The sequence below is a fragment of the Camponotus floridanus genome, unplaced genomic scaffold, assembly GCF_003227725.1.
Source record: "Camponotus floridanus strain SB8 unplaced genomic scaffold, Cflo_v7.5 scaffold134, whole genome shotgun sequence".
Lineage (NCBI taxonomy): Eukaryota > Metazoa > Arthropoda > Insecta > Hymenoptera > Formicidae > Camponotus > Camponotus floridanus.
Window position 1 is genome coordinate 362,681 of NW_020229253.1, and position 18,822 is coordinate 381,502.

The 18,822-nt window shown below is 27.8% G+C and overlaps 1 protein-coding gene across 3 annotated transcripts; it reads left to right on the plus strand.

The window, feature by feature from the left end:
• The first annotated feature begins 3,943 nt into the window (after positions 1-3,943).
• On the plus strand, positions 3,944-17,308 carry LOC105258394 (putative fatty acyl-CoA reductase CG5065). 3 transcript variants are annotated; one of them, XM_025406172.1, is made up of 9 exons: positions 3,944-4,125; positions 11,111-11,313; positions 11,730-11,927; positions 14,144-14,340; positions 14,722-14,831; positions 14,939-15,137; positions 15,610-15,852; positions 16,050-16,307; positions 16,996-17,308. In XM_025406172.1, the coding sequence occupies exons 2-9, from the start codon at positions 11,113-11,115 to the stop codon at positions 17,150-17,152; spliced, it is 1,563 nt and encodes a 520-aa protein (XP_025261957.1). In that variant the 5' UTR covers positions 3,944-4,125; positions 11,111-11,112; the 3' UTR covers positions 17,153-17,308. The 3 variants fall into 3 exon arrangements, with proteins under 3 accessions (XP_025261957.1, XP_025261955.1, XP_025261956.1); XM_025406170.1 differs by lacking the exon at positions 3,944-4,125 and adding an exon at positions 7,232-7,426; XM_025406171.1 differs by lacking the exon at positions 3,944-4,125 and adding an exon at positions 7,232-7,411.
• Positions 17,309-18,822: the final 1,514 nt, after the last annotated feature.

The window sequence follows — 18,822 nt, forward strand, 5'->3', positions numbered from 1 at the left end:
GAAATAGTTAAAGAGATGAATTGTAGTTTAATATTACTGAAAATAACAAAAGAAATATTATTGGTGTTGAGAAATATTACTGATTAAAACAGTCAAAATTATTAACTGATTCTTTTAATAAAATATCACTTATTTACAGTGCTGTACTTATAACTGCTGTAATCAGTGACTATTTACTATTTTTTCAGTGATAATACGCTGATTCACTTTTAGAGAGCTCATGTCACTAATGACACGTTATTAGTATGACATGTTATTAGTATCGCAAAACATTGCTAGCGTAATCTTCTGTCGAGAGTAGGAAACGTACATTTTTTGTTTCTACATGTTGTGTTAATGTGCGTTGATGACGATGATAAAGACGTTTCTTAATTGAAAATTTTCAGTTTAATAATTGAAAATTTTCAGATTTCGATTTTGCGTTGTAATATTTCCGTTCATAGATCATTATGCACAGTCTTTGCTGATGGAATTTAGATAAAATTATCTAGATAATTATCTAGATAAAGAAATGGATCATCTTTATCTTTAACTAGATAAAGAAATACAAAGTATCTTTATCTTTATCTTACAATTAGATGAAAAATATGTGTCATCTTATCTAAAAATTGTCTAAGATGATGTTTTGATTATGCAAAAGAATTTTCCAGGCAAGCTTCTAAAAATCTATCTAAAATATACTTTTTATTTGGAAAATAATATTACAAATATACTTTATCTTGTACTTGTTTTACTTAAATTTGTGCAATGCATTAATGTATTGTTAATATATTTTATAAAAATGATATATTTGTTACACATTGATTATTATATTATTAATATATTATAAATATATTATAAATATATTATAAATATAATATAAATTAATAAATAAAAGGATCGTTGAAAAATTGTAGTCGACCAAACTAGCTAAAAAAATTGAGTTTATTAGTACGACGTTTCGACCATGGTTGTGGTCCTTATCAAGTATACACTAAAAAAGATTTATAAATAAATAAATTAACGGTTTGAATACATAGTAACGCACGAAGAATAAAAGTGTGAAAAGATTTTTACCGATGTAATAATAATCAGAAGGCAAGCATTAATGGTAAACATGTAAAACAACGCAATCACGTAATACAAAAAACGTTATTTAACTAGATTCAAATTTGAGAGAAGCTGATGCGTCCGTGTGAGACTTCGTCAAGAAACTAAACATAACCAGAGGAAAAGCGATACTAAGTGACCTTTATAATTTTGTCGTAAATATTATTTAAACTATCTGTATCTTTCTGTAAGTTGATTAGATTATTAAATCTCTTGATATAAAGAACATCTCAGCTATCTCTCTTTTACGAACGTACTTTTCATTGTGCAAGATATTAGGTTTCGACCAATCAAAATCGTGTCCGGATTCCAATCTGTGTTTGCTAATAACGAAGTGATTAGACTCATGTAACTTTATATTGTTACAATGTTCTTTCACACGGGTCCGCAAATGTCTTTTTGTTTGCCCAATGTATGATAGATTGCAATCATTACAATTTAATTTGTATACAACACTTGCCTTGTCATTGTTGTGTAAGCTGTCTTTACCACATCTAATTAAGTTATTTAGTTTTTTTGTTACTTTGTAGACGACGTTGAAACCACTGTTTCGTAGAAGACGGTAGAGATCTTGACTCGTATTCTCTACGTATGGTATAGTGATAATGAGTTTTATCTGGATGAGTAGACTTGGCGTCATCAGTATTATTGCGGTCGCGGTTGTTTAAAAAACTGATTCTTTTTCGAATGTGTCTATGAATAACGTGTTCAGAAAAACAATTAACTAACGTATCATATATTAACTTAATATTCTCTTGTTTAAAGCAATCGTCAGATAGTAAAATGGCATGGTCAACTAAATTATAAATAGTATTAATTTTATATTTTAACGGGTGGTTCGAGTAAAAATTAATATATCTACCGGACCATGTAGGTTTCCTAAATCAATTGGTGAGTACTGGTGACTTTTTCCAACATGTTTCTCAACGGTTTGATGACAACTGCACAACGCTTTTAAAATCATGGATAAAGTGCAAGAAGAAGATATATACCTCGAAATAACAATTGACCTTTTTGATTCGTTGCAGAAGACATGACTTGATTCCTACACATATTAACAAATTAAAAATTAGCATCGTGTTCCACAGTAACAGCATTAAACGCAAGTTTGATAAATTTAAGAAAGCGAATCAGCATAAGTTGTTGAACTTTGAGATCGAAGATCAAAACATTAATTTAGATTATCTACTCAACAAAATTAAATATATTGAAAAACGACTGTATGAATGTCTACCTCACGATCTACTGATTTTTTTGAATTAAACAAACACAGACTTTCTCATCTTTTGATCTTAGTATAAAGAATAACTCAATTAAGAAGTTCAACAACTTAAAACAAAAATACAACTCCTGTTCACATCTTTTTTCAAACATCAATAATTCTAAGTGGTTGGTCAACATCAGCAGTAAGGACATTCCTGACACGGTTTCTGATTTTTTGAGCTTGGGTGAGAACTTTGCCTTACCTATCGAACAAAAACAAAATAATGACCGCACTAACTATGTTCTGGACGTGATCAAGAACTTTGAAGTGAGTAGCAACATTCTGCCCACCGATACTATCGAAACAACTCGGATTTTAGTGGCCAATATACTTCAAAGATTTCTTGCCACGAAGAAACATATTAATTTTACAGACCGGTATATCCTTAATTCGTTCGCTGTTTCCAAAAAATATCTACGCGAAAACAATAGTGACATAATGATCACGAGATCTGACAAGGGTCAGACTACTGTTGTCATGGATAAAAAAGATTACTTTGATAAAATGCATCTGCTGCTGAGTGACCAAACTACATATAAAACTTTGAACAAAGATCCTCTGAAAAAATTGACTAATAAAATTAACGAGTTAGTAAAATCATGGCGCAAAAATAATTTGATCAGTGAATTGACATATAAAAACTTAAATTGTACGAACGGTAATTTACCGCGATGTTACGGTCTGCCGAAGATCCACAAAGACGGTTTTCCATTGAGAATCATTGTATCTGCTTTGAGAAGTCCCGTATACAACGTTTCGAGTTACATCCACAACATTCTGTATAAATCGATAAAGAAACCACATTCATTTATTAAAGATGGTTGGTTCTTTGTCCAAAACATTAAGAATACAGTCATTAATGAAGATAACATCATGATTTCGTTGGATGTGACTTCGTTATTTACAAATGTTCCAAAGGAGTTAGTTGAAAATGCCATTAAAAAGCGCTGGGACGACATTGCAAAAAATACAAAATTTAACTTATCTCAATTCTTATTTGCAATTGACTTGATTTTAGATTCAACTTGTTTCTCCTTGACAGTTTTATGAACAGATCTTCGGCACCCATGGGCTCTCCACTTTCACCTATCTTGGCAGATATGGTGATGGACGATCTGGAGACACAATGTTTAAACTCACTGAATTTTGCCATTCCCATGTATTACAGATATGTAGACGATGTTTTTACAATTGTACCACGCACAAAAGTTGACGATATTTTAACCATTTTTAATAACTATCACGAACGTTTAAGATTCACATACGAGAAAGAAATTGATTCTTCGATTAGTTTTCTCAATGTAAAAATCATTCGGTTGGGAACAAAACTTATCACCAATTGATTTAGGAAACCTACATGGTCCGATAGATATATTAATTTTTACTCGAATCATCCGTTAAAATATAAAATTAATACTATTTATAATTTAGTTGACCATGCCATTTTGCTATCTGATGATTGCTTTAAACAAGAGAATATTAAGTTAATATATGATACGTTAGTTAATAATTGTTTTCCTGAACACATTATTCATAGACACATTCGAAAAAGAATCAGTTTTTTAAACAACCGCGACCGCAATAATACTGATGACGCCAAGTCTACTCATCCAGATAAAACTCATTTTATCACTATACCATACGTAGAGAATACGAGTCAAGATCTCTACCGTCTTCTACGAAACAGTGGTTTCAACGTCGTCTACAAAGTAACAAAAAAACTAAATAACTTAATTAGATGTGGTAAAGACAGCTTACACAACAATGACAAGGCAAGTGTTGTATACAAATTAAATTGTAATGATTGCAATCTATCATACATTGGGCAAACAAAAAGACATTTGCGGACCCGAGTGAAAGAACATTGTAACAATATAAAGTTACATGAGTCTAATCACTTCGTTATTAGCAAACACAGATTGGAATCCGGACACGATTTTGATTGGTCGAAACCTAATATCTTGCACAATGAAAAGTACGTTCGTAAAAGAGAGATAGCTGAGATGTTCTTTATATCAAGAAATTTAATAATCTAATCAACTTACAGAAAGACACAGATAGTTTAAATAATATTTACGACAAAATTATAAAGGTCACTTAGTATCGCTTTTCCTCTGGTTATGTTTAGTTTCTTGAAGTCTCACACGGACGCATCAGCTTCTCTCAAATTTGAATCTAGTTAAATAACGTTTTTTGTATTACGTGATTGCGTTGTTTTACATGTTTACCATTAATGCTTGCCTTCTGATTATTATTACATCGGTAAAAATCTTTTCACACTTTTATTCTTCGTGCGTTACTATGTATTCAAACCGTTAATTTACTTATTTATAAATCTTTTTTAGTGTATATTTGATAAGGACCACAACCATATGGTCGAAACGTCGTACTAATAAACTCAATTTTTTTGGCTAATTTGGTCGACTACAATTTTTCAATGATCCTTTGATTATTCGACTAGCGATATTAAATTATTTACAATTTTTAATAAATAAATATTTATCATATCATTTATATACCTTTTTATTATTATTTAAATATTCTTTAGGAAAAGAGAAAGAATATGTGTTTGTGATTTAATATCCCATTTATAATCTGCGTCACGTTTTTTACAAATATTTATAGTTTTATAAAATAAACAAAAATATCTAGATAATTATCTAGATTATCGCAATAAGCATCTCATCTTTCATCTAGATTAAGTAAAAGCAAAATCATCTTTATCTCATCTAAGATAAATTTACGGGTTTTGATCTTTATCTTTATCTAGATAATTTTGAAATTATCTACAGCAAACACTGATCATGCAGCACAAAAATAAAGATACTTTTTTTATAATTCAAACTCGCTCTATCGATTAAGCCTAATAAGAATTCGATCCATTCAGCCGTTATTGAAATCCGGTAATCTGAGTTACTTTCAACTGTCTGACTCGCGTATAGATACGGAGTGCCTCACTAATGCTTCGCATGAACTTGGCGCGAGATACTACCGTGTCTCTTGATTAGCAATTAATTATACAATTGAAAAGAATCATAGAAAACATAATTAGTTTACACTATTAGCTTTTCTTTTGACATTCAAGTATCAGTTCAAGTTCAAGTTCAACGAGTTTTTGACTTTATATGCAATGACATCACTATAGTTATAGTTCAATAATATTTTGATATAAACCAAAACATGCATAACGTGTAAAACTTGTAAATTATATAAAGGTAAAAATATTATATACCTTGTAAGAATGTCACATACTTTTGTAATATATCACGTACATAATTATACAACTTACATAAAAGATTAAAAGTTAAAACCCAAAAAACAATAATTGCATTTTTTTTAATCAGAAATCACACATACCGATATTTTATATTTTTCTAAAATTAAAATTTAGCGTCAAATTTCTTGCAAATAAGACATGCATTCCATAAAATTTGTGACTTAAACGATAATCTTTTCTGATTTTTATTAATTATTGCAACGTTGATATATACATTTTATTAAGTTTTTGCTTTACAAGTATGCTTTGGATATCTTTGGATTCTACTCTTTTTCTTTTTTCATTATTTTTTAAAATATTTTTCTGATGAATAATAACAAATTAATATATTCGAAAATTTTTTCTTTTTTTATAACATATTAAAATATTTTATTTTTCTATCTTTGCTAAAAAAATGAAATAAGATAATATCAAATAGTATTTGTCCCCGTTATTTTAATAGTAAAATAGGAAGAGATTTAATAGTCCATGTTTCTTGACGAAGTCTCACACGGACGCATCAGTTTCTCTCAAATTCGAATCTAGTTAAATAACGTTTTTTGTTAATGTGACTTGTGCAGTTTTACAAGATTATCGTCTATGCCTGTCTCCTGATTATTATTACATCGTATACTTGATAAGGACCACAATCATATGGTCGAAACATCGTATTAATAAACAAAATTTCTGGCCAGTTTGATCGACTACACTTTTTTTCAATTGATTCTTTGATTATTTGACTAGCGACATTAAGTTATTTTATAATTTTTAATAGTCAAATATAATATTTTACTTTTATCTCTTTCACTTTTTTCCTTCTGTTTATTTTCTTCTCATTTTATTTGCTTATAATACTAAACGATTATTTCAGCTATAATATTATTTTAAATTTCTTTGTATTTATTTTTATGAAACTTTTTACATTATGATATAAACTTTATTTTATAAGAATATGAAAAAATTTAAAGTTCACAAATTTAAATATTATATTTAAATAGATAGCATTTTTGTAAAGTTTTTTGTAAAAAAATATCAGTACTTTGTTTGTCAATTTCACAAAAATTCATACACATTCCACATTTCAATTATGTCAACTATATGATATTGCAATATATATGTTTTTGCTTTCCGTGAACATCTAAGAATGATGAAGGTCTATGAATTCATAATTTATAAGGAAAAGTGAGAGTGGAAAAATATTGACATTGACTGGATTCTTTCAAGGAGAAACCATAGTTTATCACAATTGTAACAATTTATCATCAAGAATATGTATATAAAATAAATTATTCGTCTATCACAAATCTGCAAGTAGAGTATATAAAATCAAAGACATATTATATAATTCTTGTTTTTTAAAGTTTTTAATCTATAATTATATAATGGTATAAGGTAATTATATAATTATATAAGGTATTAATTCTACATCTTACATTTAATGAAAGTTAATTAGTTACCTTGTAATCGTTATTTTGCATCTTATGAGTGAACAAAAAATCTTATTTCTTTTATAAATTGCGTCATGACTTTAGTCATTTAATACTGAATGACGCAAAGAAAATAAGATTTAATAGAGCATATAGTTAATCGACTGCGATAATTGACTAGTAGCAACTGCGGTATAATATTCAGAACGGATTACGCAGGAGCTCAGTACATTCACGAGCACGGAATACGCGCAATCCATTCTTGTAAAATAACAAACGCAGATAGAACAGAACATCATACTACTACTCGATCGTAATCACGATCGAAAGAAATTAAATCAATAAGAATGTGTGAAACATCATCAACATCAACAGGTATTCAATTCTCAGGTATATCATTCTCGGCTTATTTTTATCATTATTTTAAAACAAAACCAGTATCAATTTTCAAATTATTTTTTGCCAAACCTGTAAATATACTGATGAAAAAGAGTTTAGTTCGATAATTAAACTTGTTGACAAATTTTAAAATTTTTAATCGAAAAATTGGCGCATTTTAACATACTTTGTCACTTGCATTCAATTTCCATTGATGAAGTAAAATATATACAGGGTGGGGAAAAAGTATGGAAGCAAACAATTATTTCCGAAACTATTCATTTTTCGACAAAATGTCTTAGACATAATTTTTATGGTATGAAAAGATGTATTATGTGGCATAGACGGCATGACCTTGAAATGACCCTTACGAGCTGCATACAAATAACATAAAAAATTTCAAATGGAACTCGTCAGTTTTTGTTACAGATTCTTGTAGCTGATGTCGAAACGTTTACAAAACACTGCATATGAGCCCCATTCCCTTAAAAACACTCCCAGTTACGAAACAATTGTGATACAAACAATTTGTATGCACATTGACATTACTTACTGATTTCGCATCATGACGTTCAGTTGCATCCACTAATAACATGTAATTGTACCTGTTGTCATATGATACACTGTCTATGAGTATTCATAGAATATTTTTGATTTCTTGATCATCGCTACCTTATTTATTATTATCATTTATTTTATCCTTAAAAAAGTAGTGTCAATTGGCATACAAGTTTCGGATATTGTGTTTTGAAAATTTGCTATTTTTGTCGTTTTCTATCATAGGAATTGTTACTGATTTTCATTTCTGTAATTTCAAATGTTATTTTCACGATGGCCCGATTAACAGAACGAGAGCGAATATCGCTGTTGATGATGCGTGGTTGGGGTGAGAATGAAAGAACTCACGATGAAGTTACAGTTTTGTTTAATGAAACTTTTCGAATCGGACAACCGGACATAGTAAGATCTACCGTTGCTAAGACAATTCAACGATTTAATGAAACAGGTTCCATAAAGGATAAGCCAAAAGTAGGAAGAATGAATTATCACAATTGTTTCGTAACTGGGAGTGTTTTTAAGGGAATGGGGCTCATATGCAGTGTTTTGTAAACGTTTCGACATCAGCTACAAGAATCTGTAACAAAAACTGACGAGTTTCATTTGAAATTTTTTACGTTATTTGTATGCAGCTCGTAAGGGTCATTTCAAGGTCATGCCGTCTATGCCACATAATACATCTTTTCATACCATAAAAATTATGTCTAAGACATTTTGTCGAAAAATGAATAGTTTCGGAAATAATTGTTTGCTTCCATACTTTTTCCTCACCCTGTATTTCAAATATTTTATCATTTCTTTTCCACACATTTTTATTTGTATACAACATATCAAGAAGTTTTTTTTATAATTTGAATACTACAATAACGGTATTTAAACACAAATACGGTATTTAATCTTGAAATTTAAAAAAATGAATCTAAATAATGTGATTTATAAATCAAACGATAGAATATTTTCAAAATCTCTACTTATAAATATTTCTAAATTTAATTTTCATATTGTCCTATATTATATCTTTTTATATACTTGTTTCGTTTAAATAAGAATAGCTATGTATATTAAATCATTTTTATTTCCGCAACACATTTCACACACATTTTCTTTTATTTTTATTATTTTTATTTACTTTAATATAATTAACTTATTTTGAACATTTATATATGAATGTGTATGAATGATGATGTATTTTAATCGTGTTAATGTTTGTTCGTTTATGAATGAGACTATATTCACGCGTGTATTATATTAATTTATAATATTTTTGTTTTCTCTATAAACTACACAGGCCTGCAAAAAAGGGGGTCAAAATTTCTTTTTAAGATGCAATAATGATTTTTGACGTAATTTTGTGCGTTGAATCCGAATCTGGCCGCCGAATTTGCGTAGCACGTCAGGTTTTTGAGTTATTTGTAGTTGAATAGCCCAAAAATCGCTATTGTGGCCAATTTCATGAATTTATTATAAACCAAATTTTTTGAAATATTTCTGTCAATGGCATCGTATAATACTCACCTTCATCTTTCGAATCCACTTTCGATTACCGCCGCACGATTTTTTTTCGCTCAGATATACAAGTCATAAGACTGGTCATGCATGGATCTAATAAGCCATTCTAAATCAACCTTGCTACCTCTTTATTTCACTACGAAATTAGAATAAAAAAATTAGAATAAAAATATACATTTTTACATTTAAACCTTCTGTCATCTTTTGAAATTAAAAATGACGCATCCAATATGGCGAATAGAATCACAATAAAAAGACATAAAATGTAGAAAAATTTATCAAAATGTGTAACAACCGTATTAGATATTTCTTTACAATACTTTTTTGGACAACCGAACCTGACATATGTCAGTCTTTTCAAAATCATGGATCTACCATATTGATGTCTATATAAATTTTCTTTAACGTAAATTTTTTTACAACGTCATACTTATATCTCAGCGAAGAAAAATCATGCGGCTGTAATCGAAAGTGGATTTGAAAGACGAAAGTGAGTATTATACAATGCCATTGGCAGAAATATTTCAAAAAATTTGGTTTCCTCGCAATAAATTCATGAAATTGGCCAAAATAGCGATTTTTGAGCCATTCAATTACAAATTACTCAAAAACGTGACGTGCTACGCAAGTTCGGCGGCCAGATTCGAATTCAGCTTACAAAATTACGTCGGAAATCACTATTGCATCTTAAAAAGAAAAACCTCGCAGACTTGTGCTATCGTTACACTCCGTGCAAATTCTAATATGGCATGTGATATTTAAATTGCAAACATATTGTATATTATATGTATGCGTAGTAGTGCGTAGAAATATGTTGTCCTCGCTGAATAAATATGTACAGGTAAGGTAGAAAATCCAGTTTTGTCGCATTTTTCATAAAATAGTGTGTAATATAACGCGATCATAATCTCTGCAACAATTCCAATTAATAATAAAAGTATATCCTAATTAATTACGTAAAAACGAGCAAATATAAACTAACAATAAGAATTGTTATTAAGTATTATATATTCACTTTTAATAGATATTATATAATTTTACGTATTATTAACTTTACGTATACCATCTTATGTCCCCCTAGAAACCATACAACTTTTGTCTGAAACATCTTTTTCTAAAATTAAAAATAAGAAAGTTATTTGAGGTGGGACATTAAAATGGGATACCCAGTATATATATATATATATATATATATATATATATATATATGTATATATATATATATATATATATATATATATATATTGGTATGAATCATTATGGAAAAAACTGTAATGCTCGGTAGATTTTTCAAGTCAGATTATAAAATTACAATCGTTTGAATATAAATAATAGCCCTATAAATTTTCTTTTTCCTTTTTAATTCTTATTTGAGCAGAGATTTCCGTAGCTTTTGCGTGAAAATTATGCGCTGCACTTATGATTTTAAAATAATGTAACAATATACATTTCACGCGTAGTTGTACAACAATACAAGAATTATAAATATTATATTGAAAAATGAATTTAAGTGGGTTCCTATATGTTTTATCAGTAGGATAGTAAAGTGCTCTTTCTCATTTTTTTTTACTACACTTTGTCTATTTTTCTATCGTGACCACAAATTTTGCAATATATGACAAATTTCAGCTATGAATGAATCAAACTCTGAGATTCAATCCTTCTACAAAAACAAAACAATCTTCATTACTGGTGCTACTGGTTTCATGGGCAAGGTCCTTATAGAAAAGTTGCTATACAGCTGTTCAGATCTCGACAAAATCTATATCTTAATAAGAGCCAAGAAGGATCGCAGTTGCAACAATCGACTTGAAGATATATTCAAATTACCCGTAAGATATTGTGCGAATTATTTTTATTATCCTTTACTACCCCCCCCCTCTCTCTATCTCCCCCCTCTCTCCCTCTCCCTCTCTTCCTCTCCCTCTCTCCTCCCCTCTCTCTCTCTCATTTTGATAATTGTTCTATAGCTTATTTTATATATATAATAATGTTCTATATAATTTTTTAAATTTAATAGTACTTCAAAATATTATATATTATAAAATTTCAAAAAATTAACAATATTATTATATTATTCGACATATGATGTGAATCAAACATACAAATGAAAATATCACAAAAATTTATTATGAAATTTTAAATATAAATAGATTTAATTAAATAAGGTTATTCAAAATAAAATTTCTAAACAATGAATGGTAATATATGCAGGAGATTATCAAATAGAAATAATATTTTTATATAGTTGTTTCAAAGAATACAAATTGAGAAGCCTCAAGTTATGAAGAAAGTGATACCGTTTAATGGTGACATATGTTCGGACAACTTGGGCCTTACTGATGAAGAACGTGAGCGACTAATAAATGAAGTAAACATAGTATTTCATTGCGCCGCGGGTCTTCATATGCATGCGAAATTGAAAGATGCTGTCGAAATAAACATGGTACGTAACAATACATTAGCTTTCATAAAGAAATTTAAATCTAATCAATTTAAGTCAATTATGAATCTAGTCAATTTGAACAATTGAATTTATTTACTTTCTATAAAGTTATTAATTAATATTTGCATTGTATATAAAGTTTTTGGTTACAGTCTAATTATTTTTAAACTTTGTTTGCTCACACGATAAATTTTTATATAATAATGTAGATAAAGATATTTATTTTTAGAAAGCTTTATATATTAAAGTAACATAAAAATGAAAGGACACCGCACAATTCTTATGAAACAGTGGTTTCAGTAAAATTGTCTAACAGTTGGATATGTTTTAGTTTATGAACACCTGATCAAAAGTTTAAGAAAAATTATATAATTTACAATGAACAGTTATATATTTTTTCGTAAATAACTATGTGTTTTCTTTATACCAATTAATTCTTTTCATTATTTCGCGCATAAATATATTATTATATTAAATATAATAATATATTTATATATTATTATATTTAATACCGTTGAAAAATGAATATTTTACGAGATATTTTATGGTTTATATAAAATTAGGAAATTATTTCAAGCCGCATAACTCAAAAAATATTTAATAAAAAATACTTTATTGTAGTGTTTTGGAAAGATCTCGAGATGAATTATAAGAATGTACGATAAAAAATGGGGAACTTCATTTAGAAAAACAAAGTTGAAGACACAGAGAAAAATATTCATTGCCAAGAAAAGCAATTAATCAGTTTATTTTTCTCTTTTTAAGTAATAGTTTTCTTCAACAAAGAAAATATATTCTTGATAATATAATCTTAACCTCTAAAAAGATACAGAGACATCATTTTGTAATATTACTTTGGCAATGTTGCAGCAACGTTTTAACACAGTGAAAATATATAAGATGTGTTTCTTTATTTGCCGCTACGCGGCGACACCCAATTTAACTAACGCGTATTCGAATTCATCTAAGATGGATATAAAGATATAAGTCTACAAAGGATTAATGTAGTAATTATATTTCTTGTCTTGTGTCAGTTTAATTTCTGATAAACTGACTTGGTTTACTTAACATTCTGAATTCTAATGAAGGATCTAGATTATTAAACAAATAATTTGTTCCTTCATTGGGTTTCAGAATATTAAACAGATTTTTCTTAATTGAATGAGTAAATAGGAAATAATTCATTTATTACACGTATTAAAATATTCTGGTATCGAATGTATGTAAAATAATTGTATGTATATTATTGAGATAAATATTTAAGAAACATCTAATAAAAAACACTAATAGATGTTTTTTTAAAGGCATTTTTTCCTATCTTTTATAAACATTTTTTTATATTTTCAAAGTTGATTTATTAAATTTAAAACGGTTTGCATTTGTAGCAAAACGCGTTTTAATATTACAAATACGTTGCACCGTAACATTGCTATAATCTTATTACAATATTCCTGAAAGCGGACATTTTAACGTTGCTGCAATCCCACAACAATGATGCAGGAACATTTTGCAGTGAATTTTCAACGTTGCAATATTGCGGTGAAAGATTGCTGCAATGTGTATACAATCTTTGTGTGCTGTATCGAATATGATGACATATATGTCATTTTAGAAGAAAATTATAATTAACTTGCTTATAATATTCTTATTTAGCAAAATAATAACCATTTTTGCATTTATATAACATTAATAAAAGTAAGCGCAAATTTTGTGCAGTTTCTGCTGTCAATTTGCCATCAGGTTGCGCAGATCCTGCTCGGTTTCTGCTGATAGTTTGTTGACAGATTGTATTTTACAAACTGTGTCGCCAAAACAAAAGCTTAATGCGGACACAGATGGCTACGGTTCTGGTGTGGGATTCTGATCGAATTTGCTGCCAATCTACTAACATTTTGCTTACTGGATAATGTCGAATATATCTCCAGCGTACGTGAATTCTAATTTTTGTCGTTTTGTCTAATTTTTCCCGTTTGTCGCCGAACGTCTGTAACGAAAAATCTGTTCATTTTTAAAAATTGTTCCCATTAGGACTTTTGATAAGGAAATCATAAACAAAATGTCCCACTTTTAGACAATTTCACTGAAACCATTTTTCCATAAGATTTGTGCGGGGTCCTTTACAAATAATAAAGACACAGTGTATCTTTTATACTTAATTTTGCACATATAATATTCTTGATGATATATAAGACATGAAACTTTGATTAATTTTCAAGATAGGTACAAAAAGGGTATTAAACTTGGGGAAAGAAATGAAGCATCTGCAAGCTTTTATACATCTAAGCACAGCCTTCTGTCACGTTGATCAAAAGGAAGTAGGCGAGCGTACATATGACTCTTCTAATGACCCTGAGGATATCATAAGACTCGTTCAATGCTTAGATGAAGATACTGTCGATCTTATTACCCCAAAGTAATTAAAAATCGATAATTTTAATAATTAATAACATTCAGCATAAGCGTAGCATGCGCAAATGTATTTTATTTAATCATTGATAATATATTTTTTAAATTATAATTTTTTTAACTTAATTTTTAAAATATTTAAAAATTTAAAATATTTAAATATTTAAAAATTATTATAAATAATTATATAAATTAATGAAATAAACTAACAATATTGATGACAGAATATTAATATACAATATTAGTATAAATATAATATTTATAACTAATGAATATAATATTTAATTAAATGATTAAATTAATTTAATTAAATTTTATTTCTCCCTCTTAATTGTGCATGTGAAAATATATAAGATTTTGCGTGTTTATCTTTGAAATATTTTTTTAGATTACTACGTCGGCACCCAAATACTTATATATATTCGAAACATCTGGCTGAAAAACTGGTAGTTAATGAATTTCCTGAACTGCCATGTTGCATTGCTAGACCATCAATCGGTAATTATCGATATATCATATTAATTATAAAAAGATTATAAAATGTAATATCTCGGCGACTATGTATAGACAAAAAAGAATATAAAAATTAATGAATCCCGTCGCAGTGTTCCCTTCATACAAGGAGCCATTACCAGGATGGGTCGACAATTTAAATGGACCTATAGGAATACTTGTCGGTGGAGGCAAGGGTATTATCAGATCGATGCATTGTAACGGCAATTATAATGCCGAAATAATACCAGTTGATCTTGCAATTAACGATTTAATCATAATTGCATACAAAATTGCTACTAGCCTGAGAAAGTAAGTTTTCATTTTGCTTAAACTTTTCTTCTGCAATAGTAAAATATATTATAATTTAAATTAAAATGGAATTTATCCAATATTATGTTCATAATATAGACAAGTCTTTTTCGCTAGTGCTCCTTAAAACATTTTTTTTTCTTATGAAAATTATACTTACAATATTTTAAAAAATTGTTAAAATATTCCAAATTAAAGTTTCATAAATTGTTAAAATATCTCATCTTTTTTTTAAATTTTAAACTTTTCTTAAATTTATTGTCGTGACTTATTAAAAATATGAAATTACTACAATTTATCATAATTTACTACAATTTCTAAATTATTTAAAATTTTACAATAGAGAGCAATGTTCAAAAGCTTTTTATATATTCTTTCGTCTATTGTATTCTTTAACTATTTTATATTTACACAATTGTCTTTCACTTAAATAAATAAAAAATATTTTTTCTGTTTGATTTGTTATATATAGTTCGGAAAGTATACTCGTAGTCAATATGACATCGCAAATCGATACATTGCGTATCACATGGAGCGAGACATTAAAGAAGGGAAAACAACTTATTTACGAATATCCTTTCGAGAGACAAATTTGGTATCCAGGAGGCGACTTACATAGCAATAAATTTGTGCATAATATTATCGTCTTACTCTTTCAAATTATACCCGCATACTTCATCGACTTTCTAATGCTGGTATTTCGACGAAAGAGATTGTAAGTTTTATATATTTTAATATTTTTAGACATTATATATTTTTTAATTATTCAATTATAATCAATTATAATATAATTCAATTATCTGTTGATTATTATCTGTTGATATTTCTTGCGTTTTTATACGTAATACACAATATTATATAACTGTATAAATTTCTTTAACTATTATCTTTTTTCGTTACTCTTACAAATAGTATGGTCAGAATCCAGAAAAAAATTTTAAACGGTCTGGCGGTATTGCAATATTTCACCACGCGGCAATGGATATTTTATAATAAAAATATAATTACTTTATGCGACGATCTAACACCATTAGATAAAAAAATATTTCCAACTATTATTTATAATATCGGTGAAATGGAATACTTTAAGCATTTAATCCTTGGTACACGGCAATATTGCATGAAAGAAGATCTATCTACTTTGCCGAAAGCCCGTCGGCATCAAAAAATGTGAGTATTCTTTATATAAATTTATTAAATTTCGCGATATTTTCGTACAAACAATACCATCGCCATGTTAAGAATAAAATTTGCTAAGTATTTTATAGAAATCTTCAAAACATACAAATAATAAGATAAATCTCTCAATAAGCAGAAGAGAGAAGTGGATATATAATATTTGATTATAAAATTTGCAGAATTTTTGTATATTAATAATATATTTTTTATATTTTTGAGAAAAAATATTTAATCATATAAAGAAAATATTTCAAAGAAGAAAAGAAGAAATAATAAAAAAACTGAATGTCGTTGAAAATTTTTTTTATAAATATATACTTTTTCTCTTAATGTTAGATACATTTTCCATCTTACATTTTATGTTTGTATAAATCACATGTAATTACCATTTCTGATATAACAACAATTTAATTCACTTTTCTCTACAAATTGATTTTGAAAAAATTATTTTAAAAATTTTTAAATTATAAATTTAAATAAATTAAATTGTATAATATGTATATTAATTAAAATTATAATAAATGTAAACTTGAATTATATAATAAATCTAAATATATTCAAATTAAATTCTGAATTAATTTAAATTTGAAATTAATTTTTTAAATTTTTTGGAACTTTAAAATGTATTTTTATTTAAAATTTTCATATTATCGTATTCTATGAAGCTTATTTATTTCAGGATGTACGTTATTCATATCACGACAATATACTTGTTTTACTACGGTGTATTATATTTAATTTATAACAATGTTGAAATAGTAAGATTTTTCTTCGATTACGTTATTGAGAAAATAAAATCGATACTGTTTATAAGAAAATTCATAGAGCATGTTTAAAAGCACGTGAAGATGAGAAGACGAGAAACTATAGTTACTTGATCTTTCATTGCCCGATTCATCTCTCTCTGTTTTACATATTTGTATTTTTAAACCACTTATACTTATGTACAATGGGGTGTAAATTATATATAATTTGCAATTAACAATTACATATTTTTTTCTTCGAAACAACTATGTGTTTTCTTTATTTACACCAATTGATTCTTCTCATTATTTTGTACATAAAAGTACTAAGGTAAGATAATCGAAAAATGAATATTTTACTAGGTATTTTATGGTTTATGTAAAATTAAGAAATTATTTCAAGCCTCATAACTCGAAAAGTATTCAATGAAGAAATACTTTATTATAGTGTTTTGAAAAGCTCTTGAGGCAAGCTACAAGAATATGCAAAAGTATATAGGATGTCCAATTTAAAAAGTTGGAGGTGACGTTCACGTGACCTTCAGGTGACTCTTCAAGGTCAAATTAATGGTACCATCTGATAGCCCCCTTCAAGCCATACAATTTTGTTTAAAAACATTTTTTTATTTAACGTTTCGGAAATATTTGAAATGGGTATTATTTAAAATGGAACACCTTGTATGCATGTATGTATATATATGTACATATATATACAGGATATATGCTGTATGTATATATATGTACATATATATACAGGATACATATATATAAACATATGATACATAGAATGTGGTGTGATGTAGAAGATTTATTGTGTTTCAAAATACTATCTTTTTATCATGACAAAACTCCATTAAATCTAATACGTATGATTTGTCACACATGATTTATCACATTATTTATTATTAAAACGTATAAATAAAAATGTACATTACAGATAAATTTATCGTTTATTATACATTTTTCCCCACATATACTTATAGAAAATATTTTTTTTAATATTTTCCACAAAAATATTTAACGGAATAAATGATCAAAAAATTGAATTATGTTTCAAATCTTTTTGTGAACCTGCTTAAAATAGACTTTTTTCATCATGAAATATTTCGAAATCTCATAAGAAAAATAGCTAAGATATGTCTGTATTGAACATGACGCAATAAAAGAATCTTTGCATCTTCTATATTCGGAGTTTCCAAGGATAAATGTATTTTTCTTTGATCGTTCAAGGACTCGAATCAATTTCGCGTTCACTGTGTTGATTAATAGAAGTTTATCGCATTACTTTTATTGAGAAAAGATCTTCTCTTTTTAGTTCTCCTATTTTTTTAATAAGGATTGCGCCCTTTCGAATATATCACTGCTATTAATAAGAGTCTTCCATTAATAAATAATCCGCAAAAATATTTTTTATTATTCTAGGATATTTTATTATAAAGATGTATAAAAATGGAGTTGTAGAACACTTTTAGGACAAAGAGTGATACAAATTGACTAAGAAATTTATTAGTCAGATTATAAAATATATATAATTAATACAGGTGCAGAGAAAGAAAAAAAATCCTCGAAATAACGCATTTTCGCATACGCTCATCTAACGCACATCTTGACACTCTCGCAATGATACATATATTGTTGACATCGCAGACCGAAAATGCTCGGGTGACCTATCGGGTTTACATCTAGAAAAATACTCAAGTGGTCTGTCTGTTTATATCTAGCACAAGTGCTCGGATAGTTCTATGAACGCACTCTCCTTCATT

Coding starts and splice junctions, on each gene's coding strand:
- LOC105258394 (XM_025406170.1), top strand. CDS start 7,384: ATGTGTGAAACATCATCAACATCAACAGGTATTCAATTCTCAG. Junction 11,314..11,729: donor AAGATATATTCAAATTACCC/GTAAGATATTGT, acceptor ATTTTTATATAG/TTGTTTCAAAGAATACAAAT. Junction 15,853..16,049: donor GTATTTCGACGAAAGAGATT/GTAAGTTTTATA, acceptor TCTTACAAATAG/TATGGTCAGAATCCAGAAAA.